The 22,978-nt window shown below is 50.4% G+C and overlaps 3 protein-coding genes across 9 annotated transcripts; all 3 read right to left on the reverse strand.

Annotated features, from left to right (window-relative positions):
* Positions 1-1,048: 1,048 nt before the first annotated feature.
* LSM10 (LSM10, U7 small nuclear RNA associated) lies at positions 1,049-2,419 on the reverse strand. Of its 6 annotated transcripts, XM_071453096.1 has the most exons (3): positions 1,998-2,189; positions 1,890-1,967; positions 1,049-1,859 (listed from the first exon to the last, which is right to left on the reverse strand). In XM_071453096.1, exon 3 carries the CDS (start codon positions 1,812-1,814, stop codon positions 1,245-1,247), a length of 570 nt encoding a protein of 189 aa, XP_071309197.1. In that variant the 5' UTR covers positions 1,815-1,859; positions 1,890-1,967; positions 1,998-2,189; the 3' UTR covers positions 1,049-1,244. The 6 variants fall into 6 exon arrangements, with proteins under 6 accessions (XP_071309197.1, XP_071309201.1, XP_071309200.1 ...); XM_071453100.1 differs by lacking the exons at positions 1,890-1,967; positions 1,998-2,189 and adding an exon at positions 2,367-2,419 and having other exon boundaries at positions 1,049-1,621; XM_071453099.1 differs by having other exon boundaries at positions 1,049-1,769; positions 1,890-2,189.
* A 219-nt stretch (positions 2,420-2,638) lies between these two features.
* Positions 2,639-14,631, reverse strand: OSCP1 (organic solute carrier partner 1). Of its 2 annotated transcripts, XM_071453093.1 has the most exons (11): positions 14,436-14,631; positions 12,587-12,616; positions 7,700-7,854; positions 6,823-6,990; positions 6,387-6,467; positions 5,721-5,824; positions 4,939-5,067; positions 4,359-4,428; positions 3,691-3,830; positions 3,082-3,145; positions 2,639-2,776 (listed from the first exon to the last, which is right to left on the reverse strand). In XM_071453093.1, exons 1-11 carry the CDS (start codon positions 14,545-14,547, stop codon positions 2,660-2,662), a joined length of 1,170 nt encoding a protein of 389 aa, XP_071309194.1. In that variant the 5' UTR covers positions 14,548-14,631; the 3' UTR covers positions 2,639-2,659. The 2 variants fall into 2 exon arrangements, with proteins under 2 accessions (XP_071309194.1, XP_071309195.1); XM_071453094.1 differs by lacking the exon at positions 12,587-12,616 and having other exon boundaries at positions 14,436-14,630.
* An 899-nt stretch (positions 14,632-15,530) lies between these two features.
* Positions 15,531-22,666, reverse strand: MRPS15 (mitochondrial ribosomal protein S15). The gene is made up of 8 exons (XM_071453142.1): positions 22,509-22,666; positions 21,492-21,554; positions 20,835-20,910; positions 20,066-20,114; positions 19,486-19,570; positions 18,305-18,363; positions 16,069-16,260; positions 15,531-15,716 (listed from the first exon to the last, which is right to left on the reverse strand). The coding sequence occupies exons 1-8, from the start codon at positions 22,582-22,584 to the stop codon at positions 15,576-15,578; spliced, it is 741 nt and encodes a 246-aa protein (XP_071309243.1). The 5' UTR covers positions 22,585-22,666; the 3' UTR covers positions 15,531-15,575.
* Positions 22,667-22,978: the final 312 nt, after the last annotated feature.

Here is a 22,978-nt window from a genome sequence, read left to right on the forward strand (position 1 = left end):
CCGGCCGCCGCCGGAACGGGGAAACGGCGGCGCTGATTGGGCGATAGCGACAACGCGAGCGGTGATTGGAGGAGAGCCCGGGGGCCGGACCGGGTTTTGCGGCGGGCTCTGATTGGTTGGAGCGTGCAGCAGAGAGGGAAGCAAGCAGCGGACGCTGATTGGCTGTGGTGCGATGAACCTGTCGCTGATTGGTTCAGGCCGGGACCAGGAGCCTGCAGGGTTGGTGAGCACGCGGGAGATTCGAACGAGCCGTGATTGGCCAAGGGGCGGGGCCTGTCGACACGGCCGCACCCACAGATTCCGCGGGCCACGCCCACAGAGCCCCGCCTGGCGGCAGCGGGACCCCCGGATTGGGACCCCCGGATTGGGGCACCCTGGGTTGGAACACCCTGGGTTTGGACCCCCGGACTGCGACATCCTGGACTGCGACACCCTGGGTTGGGTCTCCTGGACTGGGGCACCCTGGGTTGGGACCCCCGGACTGGAACCACAGAACCCCCGCGCTCTGAGCCCCAGGCTGAGACTGGCGGGGTTGGAACCCCCCAGGCTGGGCCCACCGGTCTGCCCTGCGCTGCTGCCCAGCCCCAGGCCTGTGCAAACGAGCACCCCCAGGGCACAGCCCCCGGCTGTCCTGTGGGGTCCCTGTGGGAACCGGCTATGGTGGACTGCAGACTTTGGTAATGGAGGAAGCAGAGGAGCTGGCAGTGCCAGCATTCTGTGTCCTGGGTGAAGCATGTTCCTGCTTTTTGAGGCAGACTGTGCTGCCCCTTCCCCTGCATGTTCACTCCGTTCATCTCGCTGAACACTTCCAGAATGGTGGCTCAGCAGAATGATGAGCACAGACCAGAACCAGCCCCTGCCCAGCTCAACACCAGCGGCTCCAGCTCCCAGGGTGGCCATGCTGGTGACAGCAAGTCCTTTACTCAGTGGGCACGGAAAGGCTGAGCCAGGGGCAGTGGGATGGCAGCTCCGGCCAAGAGTCCTTTGGCCATTGGAGGAGGGACGTGAGTAGTTGCCAATGGAACAGGAAATCAGCAGAGAGACCACAGAGCCTTTAAATGGTGTTATTCACTACAAAAACCAGTCCTGCTCCTCTGCAGGTGGGGGGAACAGCAGAGCCCCAAGTCCTTGGGGGAAAACGTTCCTTGGGGGATGTCACTGGGTGGGACAGCGAGAGCTGGCAGTCCATCAGAGGGGCACATCCACCCAGGTCCATCCTGGCTGCTGTGGGCAGCACCAGGCCCTCACTTGTGCTTGGCAGGGAGGAACTCTCTGCGTCCCTTGTCGCGGCCCCCGAAGTAGCGCACCCTGTGGATGGCCTGCAGCTGCTCCTCGATGGTGGCCCGGATGTCCACCTCGTCGGGGATGTGCACGTAGCGGATGTTCCTGCCGGTCACAAAGAGCTCGTCCAGGCGGGACACGGCGCCCTGCCTGTCCGTGAAGGTCACCTCGGCCAGGCGCACGTTCATGAAGGCGTCCACGCTGGTGACGCGCCCCGCGGCCGCGCTCTCGTCGCGCAGCTCCACGGTGGTGACGCGGCCGCGCAGGCCCTGCAGCAGGATCACCAGGCTGTTCTCGGCGATGGTGCGCTCCTTCACCGAGTGGCTCACCTCCATGGCGGCTGCGGCGGGACAGGGGCTGGGGACAGGGGCTGGGGACACACGCCCGCTGTGCCTCACATGAAGCAGTCCCCTGCCAGGGGCCAAGCCCTGCACACACACCTGAATATGGACCAGGCCCTGAACACACACCTGCCTATGGACCAACCCCTGCCCACGGACCAAATCCTGCACACACACCTGAACATGGGACATCCCCTGCACACACACCTGAACACGGACCAGTCCTTGCACACGCACCTGCTCACGGACCAGTCCTTGCACACGCACCTGCTCACAGTCCAACCCCCGCACGCACAACCGAACATGGACAAACACCTGAACATGGACCAAACCCTGCACACACACCTGTAAATTGACTAACTCCTGCCCATGGACCAGTCCCTGCACACACACCTGCCCACTGTACCATCCCTCAAACGCTCACCTGCACGCACACACACCGTGTGCTCACCTGCACTTGCACACATCGCCCCTCGCACTCTCACCTGCACACGCATCACCGCTCACACACGGCCCCTTTCACACTTACCCGCACACTCCCCTGCTCCCACAGCACCCCTCGCCCCAGTCACTCCCATTCTCCTCGCCCACCCCCCTGGCACACGTTCCTCCCCTCTCCCCGCCCGCTGGGCTGCTCCGTGTCCCTCCCGCCCTGTCCCTGCCCTCACCCCCCCCTCCCGGGTCCCCCCGCTGTCCCTGTCCCCATCCCCCTCTCCCGCACACCGGGCCCCCCCCCGCACTCACGCGCCGCCGCCTTCCCGCGCGCTCGCCCGCGCTGCCCCGCCCCTCGCGCACGCGCGGCCCCGCCCCTCGCCCCGCCCACGGCGGGAAGGGGCGGGGCGGCCACGCGCGCTGCCCGTGTGTCCCAATGTCCCCAAGTCCCGTTGTCCCCGTGTCCCGGTGTCCGCTTGTCACAATGTCCGGGTGTCCCGGTGTCCGCTTGTCACAATGTCCCGCTGTCCGCGCGTCCCGCTGTCCGCGTGTCTCGATGTCCCCAAGAGCCGGTGCCCGCTTGCCCCGCTGTCCCCATGTCCCGCTCAGAGCCCGTCCATCAGTGCCAGCAGGTCCTCGCCCTTCTCGGCGCTGCCCGGGCGCGGCTCGGCCACGTCCAGCTCGCCCAGGATGCGGGACAGCTCCGCCCGCCGCGCCGGCTCCTGCGGCACAGACACACACACACCGCGCTCAGCCCCCAGCGCTGCCCCCGCAGCCCGGGCTGGGCTGGGACGTGCCCCTTCTACAACCCCAACTCGGCTAAAAACTTGCTCTGGTGTTTGTCAGGATTCAAATTTTCTTAGTAAATATTCACCAATTCCACTGTCTCGGCAGAAAATTGGGCATTACTTTGTTACAAGCTTAAGTGAAATGGAAAAATGTATTTTTAAGTCTCTACTCTGGGTGAAACACAGTCCTTAGTGAGGCAGGGATGGTGAGAACCAGTGATGTGAAACATGTTACATACCTGTGTGGCTTCAATGTTGATAACCTTGTAGGACAGCTCCTCTGGTCTGGTCTGTGCAGCGTGTCTTGGTTAAAAACATGAAAAGAGTGGTTAATCCCATGAAGATGTATAAGGAAATTATAAAAATCAGGCTTCATCAGGCTTCTGTAGGCACAAATGATGCTCAGAGGATGCTCACAGGGCCAGACTGGATGGGGCTTGAAGCAGCCTGGTCTACTGGAAGGCATCCCTTCCCATGGCAGAGTAGAATTAGAGGTCCCTTCCAACCCAAACCATTCTGGAATTCCATGAAGTTTGGCAATGCCTCTGTTCCTACTTGGCAAAATAAGGTATTCACCCCAGTTTGGAGGATTCTCCCTGTCCTAGATATTTTACTAAGTGCAGAAACAGCAGGAATATTTCTGCAGCAGAAACAAGCAGATAGAAACGTCCTGCTAAAATGCCTGGGGGGATATTTCTGTCCAGTGGCACTGGGAGAAAAGCTGCATCACAGGAGGCATGTGGAGCAGGATAACAGCACACTGCTCTGACCCCAAAGCTCTCGAGGGCCAGCTTTGCTCTCCAGGGCTCCCCACAGGGCACCCCAAACCCAAAAGGACTCCAGCATACTCTTCCTCCTCGTCAGTGGTGAACAAGTTCAGCCGAAATCCCGACTCGCCACCAGCAGGTTTCTGGATGTCCAAACCTCCCAGCAGCCTGGCCAAAAAGTTCAGCTCTTCTTTAGCAAGAGGGTTGGGGGCTATGTTCTCCTGCAGGAAACAGCAATGGGCTTGTTGGGCAATTACCTGGGAGATTTGGGCTGCAAGAAGTTTTGATATTCCATACATGTCCTTCATATATTCCTGATATTCCATACATGTCCTTCATATATTCCTGATATTCCATACATGTCCTTCAGAGGGATATAAACACATTTATTTCCCTGTTTTTCCTGGGACAGATTGTGCAGATAACCACAGTAATCACCAGCTCCAGGCTGGAAATGGTTGCTTGAATTTATAGACTCAGCACAAGATACTTTTCCAGCTAAACTGGACAGATGAGAAATCTGTAAAGCCAACTTTCTGTTTTCTGAGGAGATTAAAATGGAAGCAAGAATATCCTTACAGCAGTGTGTGGATTCTTTGGGAAAATGTGCCCTTCCCCTGGCTTCAAAGGATAGGGGAGGATTGGATGAGGCTCTGAGAACACCAGAAAAGCTTCCCTGACCTTATCCTGTATCTATAGACTCAGAATTTGGCCAGTTTAGGCAGGGACAGGAGGAGGACAGCACTGACCTTTGCCTGGGATGCCAGGTTTTTGGAAGATCCTGCCATGTGTGTCTCCACTGGCCGGGTCACACTGTACCTGCAGGGAAAACACTTGTCAAGAACAGCTTGTTCTGGGACCAGGTACAGAACCAGAGGGAGCAGCACAGGCTGCAGAATTTTAGGATATTTCCCTGAAGACTGAACAACTGCAATGAGAAGTTGCAGCTCAGTGTGGTGCAATGGTGAGGCAGTGAGGTGTGTGAGGGACAAAGCTGTGAGAAGGAGCACAGATCTCTTTGGATGGAAAATTAAGGCCAGCATGGAGAACAGAGAGGATTTCTTGATTGTGGTAACATTAAATCACATTTCACATGAGATGCAGCACCAGGTGATAACACTCTTTCCTCAGCTCCACTGACATAAATCAAAGTTTTGCCCGTTTTTTTGCAGCTCTTTATACACTGTCCACACAGGACAGCACCTTGTAACAAAGTCAATCTGATAATTAATAGCAAAAGAGGCCAAAACCACACCAGGCTGAAGATGTGCTTCTGACCAATCCATCAGCATTTGGTTCAGGTTTCTACACAGAACAAAAATTACTTACATATTTGTCCCAAGTTTGAGGACTCTGTCTCCATAAAGCTCAAAAGATCCTTCCCTCTGTGGAGTAACATAATTCCCAGCAGTGGTGAACTCAGCCCTTTTAACTTCCACTCCTTTGTGATTGAATATCCTTAAAAACGAGGCATTATTGAAACATTTAGTAGCTTCAGTCCTGATTTTAGTACCTAATTCCTCTGCTTTCTGCACGAGGGGAATAAAACTCTATTTTGTATAATAATAATAATAATAATAATAATAATAATAATAATAATAATAATAATAATAATAATAATAATAATAATAACATTATATTATGTATAATAATAATCTGTGTAATAATAATAATTCTGTACATTGCTAAATGCCTCTTTTATGGGATAAATTAATAATAGCTAATTTATTATAATAGAAAACTCCCAAAAGCAGCTCAGCATTTCATTGCTGGGCGATTTAGTCCGAAATCTTCCCCTTTAAATTGTATTAAATATAAAGAATATATAAACATATAGAAATAATATAATATAATATAATATAATATAATATAATATAATATGTATATAATATAATAATAATAAATAATAATTTTCAGGCCCCTTAAATAGTATTTATTGGAGTTTCAAATAATAATATAATAATAATAAATAATAATTTTAAAAGACCCTTTAAATAGTATTTTCTGGAGTTTCAGCTATCCATGCATCAGGATTGTCAGTCTGAGCTAGATTTCTGAGCCCTCTGGCATGGGATGCTCCTCCCTGTGCCCCACACATGGCGCCATCTCACCTGATGAGCCCTGGCACCTCTGTGCCCCACGGGACGGGCCCTGAGATTGGCAGCACGAAGCGACCGTTGGAGTTTTGCACTTTATCCTTCAGGAAGATGGAGACCTGCAAAAGGACATCACAAACATCACAGCCTGGGGAAATCCCTTGCAGACCTTCCCGTCCGAATTCCCTGAAATCTGAGCCTGAGCCTCTCTGCCTGTGCTGGGGAAGGTTTCCCAGAGCTCTTGATCTGTGTGGAGGGATGTATTTACAAAGCCAGTGATGTGGAATTGTGGTGCAGAAGATGGGCACACTGATCTAACATTAAATAAATTACATTAAAAACTACATCCTGTTCATGCACGTGAGTGTGACCAGCTTGTTTAGAGAACATCAAGAGTTCATGCTCAGGTTTCCTATCAAGTTTCTTCTAAAAGGAAAAACAGATTTATCAATCAGCAAATCACACTAGTAGAGATTCCTTTTTTCATAATATTGTAGAATTATTCAGCATTATTACAGAATATGTGCTCAATTTGTGAAATTTGAGTGCAATTACAAGCACATCAAGATCATTGAAAAGCACAAACAACAAACCCAAACCTGCAGTGTTTATAAGCAGATCCCTTTCTATTCCAGCCCCAAACTCCATCATTCTCCCTGCCTAGTTGGTTTGGGCTCTTACCCTGATGTGCATGTCCTGGAAGAAAATGAGAAGTGTTTGCCTGATGAGCTGGAATTCACCATCAGAGAGAGGGTTGTAGGTCTGGAAAAGGAAAATCATCATGCAAGGGTTTACAGGGGTGCCATGACCCATCAAGGGAAAGAGGGAACAAGCTGAATATTCTGATCCACTTGCAGGGGGAGCAGAGATGCTCTAAGGGGGCTGCTGTTTTTATCAATAATTATTGTCTGCCACTAAAATTCTGATTTAATTTCTACTGAAATCAGTGGAGACTTAAATCAGGCTGAATAAGCAACATATTGATTTAAACTGGGCCAGTAAAAGAATACCACTTGACTCACAGCCCTCTCCAATGCAGTAATTAATCTCTTGAGAGGTAAAAAACCCCATAAAGTCAAACCACAGTGTGTCCCACCCTTTTCCTGAGGATTCTTACCTCAATCAGCCTCCGGAAGGTCTCATCCACCTGGTTCAGAATGCCAGGGGAGTCAGAGATGAAATCCTTGATGGCATCCAGGTGGTTGAAGGTGACCAGCAGAATGTCCCTGGGCCGAGGGCACAGCAGCACTTGGTATTTGAAGGCCATGGTCATGAGGTCGTAGAGCTGCAAAGAAACACAGGAATGTTGGTTGGAAACCTCCTGGGCATGGAGAGAGAGATTCAGTCTGGCCAGCGCCTGCCTGTGACACAAGGAACCATTTTAGCTTCATTTCTTAAAAAACAAGAGCACTGCAGTCCCATCCCCAGCCTTCCTGCTGGGTCTCCAATGGCACCAGTGCTCAGTGAGCAATACTGTTGTATTTGCAAGGTGCCCTGATGAATGATGAATCTGGGCCATGTTCTCAGAAGGCTAATTTATTATTTTATGATACTATATTATCTTAATGAAGACTATACTAAGCTATACTAAAGAATACAGAATGGATACTTACAGGTTAAAAAGATAATAATAAAAACTCATGACTTTCCAGAGTCTATGCACAGCTTGGCCCTGATTGGCCAAAGAGTGAAAACAACTCACAATAGAAACCAATGAAACAATCACCTGTGGGTAAACAATCTCCAAACACATTCCACATGTGAGCACAACACAGGAGAAGCAAATGAGATGAGAAATTGTTTTCCTTTTTCTCTGACACTTCTCAGCTTCCCAGGAGAAAAATCCTGGGCAAAGGGATTTTCAGAAAATATGACAGTGACAGAGAACCATTTTCACAAGGAAAGCTGCTCCAAAATGCTTCAAAATGGAAAAGCCACGGGTTAAATATTGCGACAGAACCTGGTGAAGGGCAGCTGGGGAGCAGGAGTGTTACCTTGTCCATGCTGGCCTGGTTCAGTCTCATGATGGAGGCGTGGGCCAGGCGGTCGTACACGGTGCGCAGCGCTTTCTTGGAGTACAGATCCTGGGGCTTGAACAGCTCCTCCATGAATTTCCTGTTGAACATGGTGCTGATGATGTCGTTCATAACTGCAAAGACAAAGTTAGGCTCTGTGGTTTGCTCCAGAACAGCCTGGTCCTGCTCCATGCCAGGGGCACACCAGGGACAGAGCACAACGGGAGAGGGGGAGCAGCACCTCTGCATCCTGCTCTGCCTTAGCCTGAGCAGCACCTCTGCATCCAGCTCTGCCTTAGCCTGAGCAGCCCCTCTGCCTCCAGCTCTGCCTCACCTGAGCAGCCCCTCTGCATCCTGCTCTGCATCCTGCTCTGCCTTAGCCTGAGCAGCCCCTCTGCCTCCAGCTCTGCCTCACCTGAGCAGCCCCTCTGCATCCTGCTCTGCCTCACCTGAGCAGCACCTCTGCATCCAGCTCTGCCTCAGCCTCACCTGAGCAGCACCTCTGCATCCAGCTCTGCCTCACCTGATCAGCCCCTCTGCATCCTGCTCTGCCTCACCTGAGCAGCACCTCTGCATCCAGCTCTGCCTCAGCCTCACCTGAGCAGCCCCTCTGCATCCAGCTCTGCCTTAGCCTGAGCAGCACCTCTGCATCCTGCTCTGCATCCAGCCCCACCTGAGCAGCACCTCTGCATCCTGCTCTGCCTTAGCCTGAGCAGCACCTCTGCATCCAGCTCTGCCTTAGCCTGAGCAGCCCCTCTGCCTCCAGCTCTGCCTCACCTGAGCAGCCCCTCTGCTTCCAGCTCTGCCTCACCTGATCAGCCCCTCTGCATCCTGCTCTGCCTCAGCCCCACCTGAGCAGCCCCTCTGCATCCAGCTCTGTCTCACCTGAGCAGCACCTCTGCATCCTGCTCTGCCTTAGCCTGAGCAGCACCTCTGCATCCAGCTCTGTCTCACCTGAGCAGCACCTCTGCATCCTGCTCTGCCTTAGCCTGAGCAGCACCTCTGCATCCTGCTCTGCCTCACCTGATCAGCCCCTCTGCATCCTGCTCTGCCTCAGCCCCACCTGATCAGCCCCTCTGCATCCTGCTCTGCCTCACCTGATCAGCCCCTCTGCCTCCAGCTCTGCCTCACCTGAGCAGCACCTCTGCATCCAGCCCCACCTGAGCAGCCCCTCTGCCTCCAGCTCTGCCTCACCTGAGCAGCCCCTCTGCCTCCAGCTCTGTCTCAGCCCCACCTGGCCTCAGCCACCTGATGTCCCCCAGGGCACAAATGTCACCTGAGCTGAAGGCAGCAGGCCCTGTTTGCCAGTGGGAATAAGGCTGGCTTTGCTGCCCTGGTTTTACAGCTATGGTTGGCAGTTTTAATTTTTAAATAATGTTGTTCGTAGGCTGCTCTGATGTGTTATTATCTTAAAAAGTTGCAGTTCTGCTTCCTAAGGAGAGTTTTGCACTGTGGTAGATCTTTGCTGTGCCTGTTCCTCCACACCCTCTGACACCACCAGTCTATTTTTTAACTTCTCAACAGAAGCTCCTGCAGGGCTCTCTGTAATCTTTATTCCAATCAGATTAACACTGGCAGGTATTTAATAAAGCATTTATGTCCCTGGGATCTACATCAACCCACTCAGGGCTCTCACAGATGAAACATCTGCAGGCCCTAGAGTTTCAAATGCAGGACTCCAAACTTCCTTACTTGTGGTTAATTTTTGATGTGTAAATTTAGCCATGGAACTGTTTTATTACTGAGGAGTTCTTAGAGCTCAGGAGTGCTGAGTGTGAGGGCTGTGCTCTGGTGATTGAGCTTCTAATGCAAACAAGATGGAAAACATTGTGCAGTGCTTCCAGCAGATGCAGCACCTGAGCTTTTGTGCTGGATCTGCCACTTTTATTATCTCCCTGATACACTCTAAAGAGTTATCATCAATAAACATTTATTCCTCTATCAAAAAAAAAAAAAAAAAAAGGGTAAATGAATACATCAGGTCACAGATTACTGTACAAGTGTGGATTTTCCTAAGCAGATAACTGTTACAAAGCTCATAATGCCAGACAATTCTTGTGGACTAGAAAAATCTCAGAGCAAATAATAAAAAAAATTAAAAAAAAAAAAGAAAAGAAGAAAAAGTGAACATACAGAGAGTGGTAGTGACCAATGGTTTGAGTTATTGCCTTAATGATTCCCTGGGGGGGTCAGACACCTGGCTTTTTACACCTGTCCTACCCCAGCAGACAAAACAAAGGTAATTTCCTAATTTCCCTGTCACTTCATCTCTCCCCAGAGGATAAACTCCCTGGGGACTTCTGGGAGCCAGGGCAGGGAGAGCTGTGCTCCCAAGGGCAGAGGCCTCCTGAAGTGGCCCCAAACCTCTCCCTAAACCCTGCGGGTTCCAGGCTCCTCACACACAGCTCAGCAGCCCCTCTGCTGAACCTGACAGGGCTCCCTAGTCCTGGCTTAAACACCCCAAAACCACAGACAGATCCTCAGCTCCTGAGCAGTCTGGATTAAGAATACACCTAATTACAAATGGGGAAAAAAAGTCCCTCCTTCCTTTTAAACAAACTGGCCATAAAACAATCCCTACTTGCAATCTCAGGCAGAAATCCCCTATTTTTCATGGAGAAAATAAAATATATCAGTAGTAGTAGATATTAGTATCTAGTTAATTTTGCAGGGAATCAATTATGACAAAAATAAGAACTTTTGCTTTATTCTATTTTAAGGAAAATATTTTTTAAGCTGCTTGTGTGTGCTGCCCAGAGAAAGACTTCTCCTGTCTTTGGAGAGCCACAAACAACCCAAACCAGCAGGAGACAGACACCTCCCAGTACACTGATTTTTCAACAGAAAAACCAGAGTCATAAATTATATTCTGAAATTAAAACCTCTTGTGTGGGCTATAAAAAGAACTGAGAAAGACATTAAAAAAAAAAAAATCAATCATGGTAAAGGGCAAATCGATAATAAATCTCTTGCATGTTTGATAATGACACAGCAAAGGTCTCAGGGGGGGCCCTGGAGTGGCCATGGCAGGTGACACAGGAGCATTGGCCCAGGGACATGGCACAAGCAACACAGAAAAAGCAACTGAGCAGAGAGGGGAGGTCATCCCTGGGATGAGAGGAGGGGAACCAGTGCAGCCAGTGTGATGGACAGGACTGAAGCTGGGGGTGATGGTGGCTTTGGCCTCCTCACACCAAGTCTCTGGTGACAGATTGGTGTCACTGGCATGGCTGGGATGTATGACAGGAGGCTGGAGCTAGGCCTGGGTGATGCTGGTGCTTCCTGGTGTTTTGCAGAGATAATCAAAACTCTACAACTTTTGTGAAAGTTGTAAAGCTGGTTTATGTTTATTGCAGTGCTGGATGCATGTGGGAATTGCTCTTCTAAAATGACATGTGTACCTCTGGGAACTTCAGGTCTCTTTTTATCTCTTTCTCAAATACATATGCATATAATTTCACAGTAGGTTCATGCATATTCATTTTTACGAATTTTGCGTGATATTTGCCGCTAGTTCTTCTTTATCAGAAAGAATTCTTAGGTCAGGTTGAGCAGCTCTCACAGCAGCCTCTCTCTATCACCCTCTGTCTCCTGCCCCTTATCTCTGTCCTTCACTGAAGCAGTTTCTCTGAGCCTAGGCTTTTGCAGTCAGGCTACAGAGCTATGCTTTCTAACCACAGACTCAGCTCAAAAATGTACATTTCACCTTAATTTAAAATGGATTTCTACCCTGGAAAATTTTCACTCTGCCTCACTGGAGGATGTTTGGCGCAGCAGAAGGAACATTCTGTGCTCTGGACAGTCACCCTGAGTGCCACAGGCTCCTCAGGGACCTTGTCACTGACAGGGGCTGACACCAGAACCCCCCTGAGATCCCCTGGAGCACTGAGCACAGTGCTCTCTCCCACAGGAGAAGGGAAGGGTCAGCCTGGCACCTGCCCCTGAGCCAGCCCCGTCCCCTGCCTCGCAGCTCTGGGCAGCTCCTCCTGGTTTGGGATGGGATGGAATCTGTCCCTGGATGTGTGCTTGGAAACAGGATGTAATGGTAAGAAAAAAGCTGGGGCAGACCCCAGGACATCAGCATTTACCTTCAGTAAGTATGAAAACCTACCAAAATGATGCTTGTTTTGCAAAACACCAATCACAACTTTGATAATCACAGCCTTGATCCCTCCTAAAAAAAAAAGGGCTGCTCAGAAGGACCCTGTAAGTTCTGCTCGTGCTCACTTGAACAAAAACCTGAGATTCAAGAGATTCATTTCCTCATTCCCCTGCTGCAGGCTCCTGTTCCAGGGCAGATTCCAGAGGGAAACACCCAAGGGCTCAATCCCACCCTCAGGATCCTCCAGCCAGGATGAGCTGAGGGCTTCTGCTCCTTTGGGATGGCTCTGCCAGGTGTGACCACCAGCACAGGTGGGTAAAGCAGCTGGGATGGGAATGCCTTCGATCATCCCTGGAGTTCACCTGTCCAAACCCTGAGCAATGCATGAGATAAAACCTTAAAAAAATGGAATATACCCAATATTCCTGCAATTAAGCAGAAAAACGACCTGCACAATGCTCACACAATTACATGCTTGCATGAAAACGGTGGTAAAGAAACACAAACACCATTTTTGCAGGCAAGACCACCAGGATAAAAAGCTTTGATCCATTTACATTCTTGGTTAAATGAACAGCTGATTTTTGAGGCCATATGATTTTAAGGTACGGTCTGGGGGTATTTTTGTCACTGATTTACAGTAATTTAAGGAGCAGGTGAGCATTATTTGTTCATTTGTGACACTGACTGAAGGCTGCAGGAACAGCCTCAGGTGTTCAGGCACGATGAGCCCCAGGTGTGCATGCAGCCAGCAGTTACTGTACCTCGTTTCCTGTCCACATCTGTCCATTCATCTACACGAAGCATACAAAACAAAACAGCAGTTCAAGATGTAAGAACAAGAGTTGCAAGGAGAAGAAAAGAAAATAGAAAGAAATAAACTCAAATAAAAAAAAAGAAGCTAACTAATGGATTTTGCCTCTTCTCATCAGCATTCAGCAGTGAATGAGAACCTCACCCTCCCCTTGGATAAAATTCTGCTGCTTCAGTGCACATCAAATTTTACCCCTTGCATGAGCTTGGGTAGTTTTCAGCTGTATTTTGCACTTAGAAGTAACCAACATTTGAGTGAACAGCTTTAAGCATCAACAAACACCTCAGTGTGGATGAACCACATCTCAGTGAAATTAACACACAATTTTTTGGAAGGAAAAAAAAAATTCGTGTGCGGACAAACTAAAACAGCCCAATTCTCCTGCTGAGATACTCCACCAAGATTTAATTTAGCTAAAATCCTAAACTTGTCCCTGCATGAACAGCAGTAAGCTTCTGTCACATCATCCCCTCATCAGGACACACATGAATAATTACAAATTTCCCCCCTCACAAACAACACAACAATTACACAGTGAACCCTTTGTAGTTTAGCACTTCATAAAGGACAGGCAGAAGGGATAACAATACCAAGCTCATACCAAGTTGATTTTTTATTAAAACATCACAGAGCTTCCCAAGGCACATTCCCCATGCCCTGACAGAGAGGTGCAAGGACTTGTAAAGCAGAGATTTAAACTGAAGTGGTAAATGCAAAGATGCTTGGCTGGGAGCTGGAGTTTCATGGCCCACGTGAAGACACGAGGCTCTGTTTGTACAAATGAGATTGTATAAAAGCCAGGATTTCAGGAGCTGTACTGGTATTTGAATTTCACACAATTGCATGTGCTGTCTCTGCATGAGATTTATAATTTTATTCCCGGAAACTCCTTCCCATTGCAAAGCATCCTGCTCTGCCCCAAACAGTCCAGGAGCTGTTATCCTGGGTTATTTTGAGTCCAAAAGTTCATTTCTGAAGCTTTAACCCCCGAATTGAGCACAGAAACACCAACACAAACTCCACTTTCTCCTTTTGGGTGAGAACCTCCCAAACCAACCTCAGCAACACCCTCGGGGCTGGGAAGGAACTTGAGGAACTTCACCGAGCTCAACCCAACGGGCTGTGCTGCCCAGCGCAGAGCACAAAGCGCTGAGGGCTGATTTCTGTGATAATTACTGCGGTAATTACTGAAATCGGGGCAGGGAAACTGGCGCCCGCAGCATCCTCTGGTGACAGCACAGCGTGTCCCTGTGTGTGTCCCTGTGCCACAGCTGACAGAAGGAGAGGACACAGCCTCAAGCTCGCCAAGGGAAGTTTAGGTTAGAAATTAGAAAAAAAAATTATTTGCTGAAAAAGCGATTGGGGAATGGAATTGTCTGCCCAGGGAGGAGGTGGAATCACCATCCCTGGAGGAGTTTAAAAACAGACTCGAGGTGGCACTCGGTGCCGGGGTTTAGCTGATGGAGGTGTTAGGGCATGGGTTGGGCTGGGTGATATTAAAGGTATTTTCCAACCTAGTTCACCCTGTGATTCTGTGGCATCCCGGGAAGCGGCACCGCCGGGCGGAGCAGCCCGAGCCGCCCTGGGGGAGGCGGGAGCGGGGGCAGAGCCGTGCCCGGGGACACCGGCAGCGGCTCCGCTGGCACCGGGACACCGGCAGCGGGGGCAGGGCCGTGCCCGGGGACACCGGCAGCGGCTCCGCTGGCACCGGGACACCGGCAGCGGGGGCAGGGCCGTGCCCGGGGACACCGGCAGCGGCTCCGCCACATCGGGAGCGGAGGGAGCCGCGCACCGCTCACCTTTGCGCGCCTTCTCTCCGGGGATGCTCTGGGCGCGCAGCCGCTGGTCCAGGATGTAGAGCATCTCCCCGCCCAGGTTCAGGAACAGCAGCGGCAGCGTCCGCGCCGACATGGCCCCGGCACAGCCCGGCCCGGCCCGGCCCCGCTCCCCGCACCGCCGCCGCCGCCGTTGCCGGGCAGCCGCGGGGCCAATCGGGGAGCGCCGTCTTGGCCGGGCGGGGCGCGCCTGCGCATCGCCCCGGAGTGAGTGAGCATCGTCCGGTCTGAGTGTGCATCATCCCGATCTGAGTGTGCATCATCGTGATCTGAGTGTGCTTCATCCTGATCTGAGTGTGCATCATCCCGATCTGAGTGTGCTTCATCCTGATCTGTGTGCTTCATCCCGCTCTGTGTGTGCATCATCCCGATCTGAGTGTGCATCCTCGTGATCTGAGTGTGCACATCGTACCCATCTGAGTGTGCATCGCCCCAGTGTGAGCACGCACATCAACGTGATCCATGTGTGCATCATCCCAATCTATGTGTGCATCATCCCAATCTGTGTGTGCATCATCCTGATCCGTGTGTGCATCATCCCCAGTCCGTGTGTGCATTGTCCCTGTCCCTGTGCCATCATCCCAGTCCCTGTGTGGATCATCCCAGTGCACAAGCACAGCCCCAGCACACTGAGGAATGGTTTGGGTTGGAAAGGACCTTAAAGCCCACTCAGTGCCACCCCTGCCATGGCAGGGACACCTTCCACTACCCCAGGTTGCTCCAAGCCCTGTCCAACCTGGCCTTGGACACTTCCCAGGGATCCAGGGTCTCCCCACCCTCACAGGGAAGAATTTATTCATAATGTCCAATTTAAATGTCTTAAGTTTCAGTTTATAAATATCTAAGAAGATGTGGCAGTGCAAACCTCTGGACTGGCTGTGCTGACAGGGCACAGGCAGCCCTTGAGCTGTTCCCACTGACAGACCTGCAGGGTAATGCTGGAGCCCCAAGGTCCTCTCACAGACCAACCTGCCCAGCACTCGGCCTGAAATTAAACTTCTAAACCACTCAAACCACCAGCTGCCCTTCCCAGGTGCCCACACCACATGAGCAAAGAGGTTTCAGGTCTTTGGGCAGGAGTTTATTGTCAGCCTGGCTGTGCCACTACACAGGCGTCCCCTCCTGTGCCTGCTTCTCCTGCACCTGCTTCTCCTGCTGTTCCCGTGCAGCTCTTGCTCTCGCCTGCCACTCTCTCCTCTTCTTCAGTCTCTCAGCTGCTTGCAGCTTCTGCTTCTCCTGGAACACCTGTGGAAGCAGAAGGGAGAGAAATAAAGCTGCCTGCAGAGCTGCTGCCCAGGGTGTCTGCTGCAGGCAAAGTGGCTCCAGCAGGAGCCAGATCAAATCCTCCTTCTGTGCCTTCCTTGCTCCAGGAAATCATCTGAGATTATTCTGTTACAGCCACCCAGTCAATCACTGAATCTTTCAGGCTGGAAAAGACTTCTGAGACCACATCTTTACAGAGGGTTTTTTCCCTGTGCAGCCTGCTCCATACCTTGATGCACAAAGCCTTCTTGACCAAAGGGATTTCTCCAGCAAACATGAATGCCACAAAACCCATTTCCCACATTTCACAGAGGGGTTTTTCCCTGCTCCATACCTTGATGCACAAAGCCTTCTTGACCATCCAGCGCTTGGTGATGCGGCGGGTGTAGGGCTGGGGGGGGCTGTACTGGATGCCCAGCTCCTTGCAGGTGTTCTCAAAGGTGCTGTAGTTGACCCGGCGCAGGTAGCCCAGCATCTTCCTCCTCCTGTCCAGACCCATCAGCATGAGCCTGCGGTTGCTTTTGTCCTGCAAAGCACCCAAGGTTCACTCCACTACAGGCAGATTATTGTATTTCATTCCCCCCAGATGCAGGAAGGAATGATGTGTTACTGTCATATTTTCTGAAAAATCCCTTCGCCAAGGTTTTTTCTCCTGGGAAGCTGAGAAGCCTCAGAGAAAAGAAAAACAGTATTATCTCATTTGCTTCTGCCTGTTTTGCTGCTTTGGAATGTGGTCTAGAGATTGTTTACTATCAGGTGTATATTTGCTTAGTTTCATGTGAATTGTTTTTACTTAATAACCAATCACTGTCCAGCTGTGATGGGACTTTGGAAGGAGTCAGGAGTTTTCATTATCATTCTTGTTAAGCCTTCTGTCTGTATCCTTTCTCTATTCTTAAGTATAGATGTAATATAGTGTAATATAGTGTAATATAATGTAATATAATATAATATAATATAATATAATATAATATAATATAATATAATATAATATAATATAATATAATATAATATTAGCCTTCTAAAAACATAAAGTCAGATTCTCAATTCCTCCTTCATCCTGGGGACCCAGCAAATCCCACAATAATGAATCTGAGTCCATGATCTCAGAAGGCTAATTTATTATTTTGTGATACTATATTAAAGAGTACTATACTAAAGAATACAGAAAGGATACTTACAGGTTAAAAAGATAATAATGAAAACTTGTGACTCTCTCCAGAGTTCCTGACACAGCTTGGCACTGATTGGCCAATGAGTGAAAACAACAGCAGAAGCCAGTGAAACAATCTCCAAACACATTCCAAATGAGCAAAACACAGGAGAAACAAATCAGATAGTTATTGTTTTCCTTTTTCTCTGAGGCCTCTCAGCTTCCCAGGAGAAAAATCCTGGGCTGAAGGGATTTTTCCAGAAAATGTGACTGCCACAGCAGATCGTCCTGCCTGTCTAGTAAATTACTGAGAACAGAGCAGCTTTTGGCTGAAATGCAATGATAAGGTTAAGGACAGAGTCTTAGAACAATTTCTGTTGGCAGATGCTGGGAGTACATCAGGTCAGCACAAGCTGATCCAAGGAGATGTAATTTACTTTGCACTGCAATTGCTTTCTCCCTTCCATGGTTGCACCTTCACCTTCCCTGAAGACTGTTTCCAGCTTGTGCACAGTTTCAGGCTGTGCCAAAGCTGCAGGGAAGGTCTTCTGGGTAAAACCTGCTTCTCTTTAAGTGTGCTGCTTCAGAATAACAGAAGCATTTACCTTTGTTTTGCCAGAAATTAAATATGAAAATAATCTGTGACTTGGCTCTGACTGTCTGGCTGTTCTTTGGAAGGGCACAAGCACAGCCTGAGCCACACCAGTCAGGGCAATCCCTCACAGGAGACATCTCCCTGCCCTATACAAGTGATTTATGTAAAAAATTCGGCCAAGGAATTCCAAAAGGTCCAACTTCAACACTTGGTACAGCTTCTGGTGGCTTGTAGTAAAAAGCTCAGTTCTGTTCTCTTGTATCCTTCAAGTTTTCATGAGTAACAATTATGCACTTCTTTCAAATGCAGTTATCAATCCATTTCCCACCTTTTGCCCTGCATAAAGAATCCTTGATGTCTCTTTTATGAACATAAATTCAGGCAAGTTGTCTCAAATTTGGGCCTGAACCCAGGTAGCTGCAGGCAGGGGAGTGGGACATTCACACAGTGCTGTCCACCAAACGTTTCCATGAGCAGAACAAGCACAGATTTTGCTCTTTGTTTATTACTGCAGCTGCAATCATCAATTAGTCAAAACTAAGGGGTGAAGCCACATCTGCAGTGAGGAGAAATGGAGCTCAAGTCTGCCCAAAGGAATTTGCTCAGCTGTTTCCTCCACTACAGTAACAAACCTGAACACAGAGCAGAGTGGGCGAGAATCCAGCTGTGCCTGAGCCAGCAGCTCCCCACACTGGCACCAAGGAGCAGCTGTAGCTATTTCATAAACCTCCTTAGGAAAGCCATAATCCCCAAGATTAAACTCCTTTTGTTATAAACTGAGAAAACCACCTGAGCAGCTGTGGGCTGAGATCCCTGAGTTACCTTGGGGTGCCTCTGGAGGTGCTCCTCGAGCGTGCGAATCTTGGCAGTCAAAATAGCAACTGCAAAGGACAGAGAGAGAAGCTGTGTGAGAGCAGCAGCTTTCCCAGGTGGTTTAGGATCATCTGCCTTGCCTCAAGCTGCCAGCTGAGCACTGCTGCTCCTGCAGGGACCCACAGCAGCACAGCAGGGGCTGCCCATGGCAAAACAGTGCCCAAAATAAAACAGTGCCCAAAATAAAACAGTGTCCAAAATAAAACAGTGCCCACAGCAAAACACTGCCCACAGCAGCACAAAAACCACTGCCCACAGCAAACACTGCCCATGGCCAAACACTGCCCAAAACAAAACAGCACCCAAACCAAAACAGCAGCACAAAAACCACTGCCTACAGCAAAACACCATCTACAACAAGCACTGCCCACAGCAAACACTGCCCAAAGCAGCCCCTGCCCACAGCCCACTGCACAACAAACAAGAACACAAAACCTGCAAGGCTGTGATTGCTATGAGGCTGCTTAATTAGAGGGTAAGGTTTTAGCAACACATCATATAAATTTGTCTTTGAATTTATTCCTCTTGCATTCATTCAGTTACCAGTGATTTGACATTTGTTTCACCTCATGGGGTTTAAGCTCTGGGGGAGCAGACAGCAATAAAAGGGTTTTTTTTCCAAGGGCAGCACCAGGTCTTTGGGATTTCAGGTGCTAGAGGGAGGGGCTGGTGGCATCCTGAGGCACTGAAGGGCTTTGCTGATGACAAAGGAGCTGTCAGTGTTGGTCAGTGCAGCATGACCTTTGTCCCTGCACTGTCCCCACTGTGCCTCAGCCACAGCTCTCTGATGCAGAGAAAAATTTAGGTTCTGTGGCTGAATTTGGTTCATTTTGGTAACAGCTGCAGCTCAGTGCTTCAAGTCACAGAAGCACTCCAAGCAGAATAAAGCACACAGTGCCTCTGGAGGGTGGATGTGGAGCAGGATTTGGAAGCACCCCAGCAACCTCTGCAACACTTGCAGACCTGGAGCAGCCCTGCAGGGCATCCTGCAGGCTACCTGCCCCTCAGCAGCTCTCCTGGAGGAGATTCTCCTGAATTCTACAGCAAACTGGAAGTGCTGGGGTGGGAACAGCTGAATAGAAGCAGAGATGTTTCATCTGCCAACAATACCCTTCCCTTTTTTAACTTGCCTTGCACCTCAAAGGAGCCATTGTCATGGGGAGACCTCCTGACCTTCTCCACCAGCTGCTGGGTCTTTACCTTCAACTTCTCCCTCTGTGGGGCACAGAAAAGAGGTTGTCACTGTCCCAGAACACTCAGCTCTCTTCCCAAACACCCAGATAAAGGCTTTGCAATTCAGACCTTTACTCATCCTTTTAAGGTGAAGTGGCAAGCGTAGAGGAATGGCATGGAGATCTTTGTGACCCTTTCCTACCTGTTTGTTTTTTGGGCATATGGAAAGTAAAAATAACTTGAAGGACATCTGCTGTCCAGTGCAATGGTTTCCAGAACACAGGGGGTCAGCCATGAGCAGCAGCAGAACAGCTCATTGCCCTGTCACCCCTGAATACTTTCTTCTCCCAATTTAATATGCAATTGTTACCACTTTAGTGTGATAAATTTTAAGAGCAAACTCTGGTTTTTCATCACCCCATGTTTACAGTCACTTAGAGATACAGTAAGTGAAAGATATTTAACAACATAGACAAGTTTCACATGAAGGTGTTCATTAAATCTGTTTGATTTTTAAGCAAGCAGAATGACACTGACCTGACTTGCCATTTCCAGGGACAGCAGGCGTTTCACCACATCATCCACGCTGCAAGGAGATGGCAAATCAGCTTATAAACCAGAAACAATTCTATTTAGCAACAGAAATTAACTCAGCTTCTCAGAACATACTCCCTTTTCTCAGCTTTAATTAACTCTAAAAATTTACAGGGACTCTCCCCCTCCCAAACCTGGCAGCCATAAACTGGTGCTCACTTTCCTAAGCAAAATCATGGCTCAGATTACAGGAGTATAAAGTAGTTTTGCAGCAAAAATATTTAATTTTAAGGTTGGTTCCTTCAAAGAGCAGTGAAAGTCACAGTTGGGCCACTGGGGGCCCTCCCTGCACCACACATGAGCAGCTCTGCATCAGAGCACAACAGTGCTGAGCCCCAGAGCCCAAAGCTGGCAGCAGCTGAATTCATGTGGAGTTGTTTAATGACTCTCTCCATCACCTGAGTTCAGGACAGGCATAGATTATTTCCAAGATGACTGTTTCTAGCATTTCAAGATTCTTTCCTTTTTTTTTGCCTTATGTGCTACAAAGCCCACAGAGGATGTTGGCAACCAGCACTTGATCTCACATGGAGTGAACAATCAAGCCCTGACCACTGTCTGTGTCTGTAAATTTGATTTCAAACTGACTTTGCCATTTTTGTGCCCACAGAGCATTAATAACTAATTAGTGAGCAGGTGACAGCTTCCACATACCTTATTTGTGAGGTACAAACCCCTGGAGAGAGCAGCCACTCCCTCTCCCTGTCCATACCTGTTCATGATTGGGAGATTGGCATAATCCTTCTTCAGCATGGTGGGAGGAAGGTCATCCAGATGGCTGGGGATGTCTACAGAGAGAGGTACATTGGAGGAAGGGCAGGACAAAGTCAGAGCTCTGGCATGCTCTGAAGGAAACTGGCTGTGTGCTCCAAACAAGAAGAACTGAGCAGATCCAGCCAAGAGGGCAGAACTGAGTCACAAAAATAGGTTCAGTCCCTTCCATTCAGCACCCTGGGTTTACAATATGGTGTACATGTATTCACAACAATACACTGAGCTCAGAGGTCACAGAATACCAAAATAGTTTGTGCTGGAAGAGACCTTAAAGCTCATCTGATTCTACCCCCTACCATGGCAGGGACACTGCACTATGCCAAGATGCTCCAAGCCCTGTTCAGCCTGGCCTTGGGCACTTCCAGGGACCCAGGGGCAGCCACAGCTTCTCAGGGCAGCCTGTGCCAGGGCCTGCCCACCCTCACAGATCTCCTGCTACTGACAATTGTTCATTTCCCCACACTCAGAAGAAAGAGAATCTTCTGACTAACTCCTGAGCTTGCAATGAACTATTTCTGGAATGATTTCTGTGCCATGAGGGCACAGCTCTGAGCATGCCAACAGCAAAACACTGCTCCTGTGGATGCTGACATACCTTTCCTCTTCTTTGTCACAGGTCTGGCATAGCCCCTGGCTGCCTGGAGCACAGGACTGCAGCCTGGGTGGGAGAGACAGAAAGGATTCAGAGAGGAGTGCACTTCTCCAGTCAAATACTCTGTACAGTCCAGTCAATGCTCTGTACTGTGTGCTTCTCTGTACAGTCAAACACTGCTGGGTGTGTGGGGTCAGAGCACTGAGCCTCTGGGTGATCAGTGCCCAGGCAGATCTTTAGTCCCAGAGGTGTGGGATAGCTCAGGGTGGCTCTCACACTGTGCTAACACAAACTCTGTGTGGTCAGTGACCAGGGAGATCTTTAGTCCCAGAGGTGTGGGGTGGCTCAAGGTGGCTCTCACATGGTGCTAACACAAACCAAGCTGTGGTGCTGGAGAGTGAGCAAATGCCAGGGCTGGAGCAGCAGGGCTGACTGCACACACTGAGTAGAGTGAGAGCTCCCCTGGGCAAACGTGATCATTTAGAGGGTTCAAACTGATGAATTAACTGATTAGTTAATCTCATTAGCGACATGGATGGGCTGCTCTGGGCCACCGCGGTGCCTGAGCTCAGGGGCAGTGACACCTGGGGACAACGCGGCGACAACATTTGCCTGACACAGATGTGAATATTCATCACCAGCCGGGACTCGGTCACTCTTTGACCTTTCAAGAACAAACTCTTCCAGCTGCTCCTTCAAGGCCCTGCTGCTGGGACCAGAACCCGCTTCAGGCCGCTCGCCTGTGCCCGGCTCGGCCAACCCCGCTCGCCCACGCTGTTCCGAGGCACCCCTGCACCCCGGCTACCCCCAAGGTCACCCGGTGCCCCGTCTCGTTTCACGGGGACAGACCACGAGCCCGGTGTGCGACCCCCTGAGGGCCCCCGGCCACCCCCAAGATTGTCCTTTCCCCGCACCCTCAGCTCCCACCGCGGCCCCGGCCGCTCCCAATTCCTCCAGCGGGATCCGCTTCCCTTTCCACCCTCCCTCCCAGCGGCCTCCCGAGCCCCCCGTGCCCCTCACCGGGCTGTGCCCTGCCCAGCACGGCGGCCCCGGCACGGGCGGGCCCGGCCAGGCCGCGGCCCAGCAGTGCCAGCATGGCCCGCGCTCACCGACACGCCGCCATGGGCGCCGCCATCTTGCCCAGGCGCGACTGTCGAGCGCCGAGACGGGGAGGAGAAACCGAACGCCGAGCGCGTCGATGGCCGTCCAGGATCCTGGTCCCCTCCCCGTCTTCGTTCCGGTCCCGGACCCTTCCCGGTGCCCTAACTGTCCCCATCCTCGTCCTGGTACTCGTGCCCATTCAGACCCCGTCCCTATCTCCATCTCCGTCCCCGTTTCGGTTTCGTCCCCTATCCGTCCTCGTCTCGGTCCCGATCCCCGTCCTGTCCCTGTCTCGGTCCTATCCCATCCCATCCCCATCCCCATCCCCATCCCCATCCCCATCCCCATCCCCATCCCCGTCTCGGTCCCGTCCTCTTCCTGGTCTGGTC

Source organism: Agelaius tricolor, unplaced genomic scaffold, assembly GCF_023055355.1.
Source record: "Agelaius tricolor isolate 1412-34295 unplaced genomic scaffold, bAgeTri1.0.p SCAF_36, whole genome shotgun sequence".
Classification (NCBI taxonomy): domain Eukaryota; kingdom Metazoa; phylum Chordata; class Aves; order Passeriformes; family Icteridae; genus Agelaius; species Agelaius tricolor.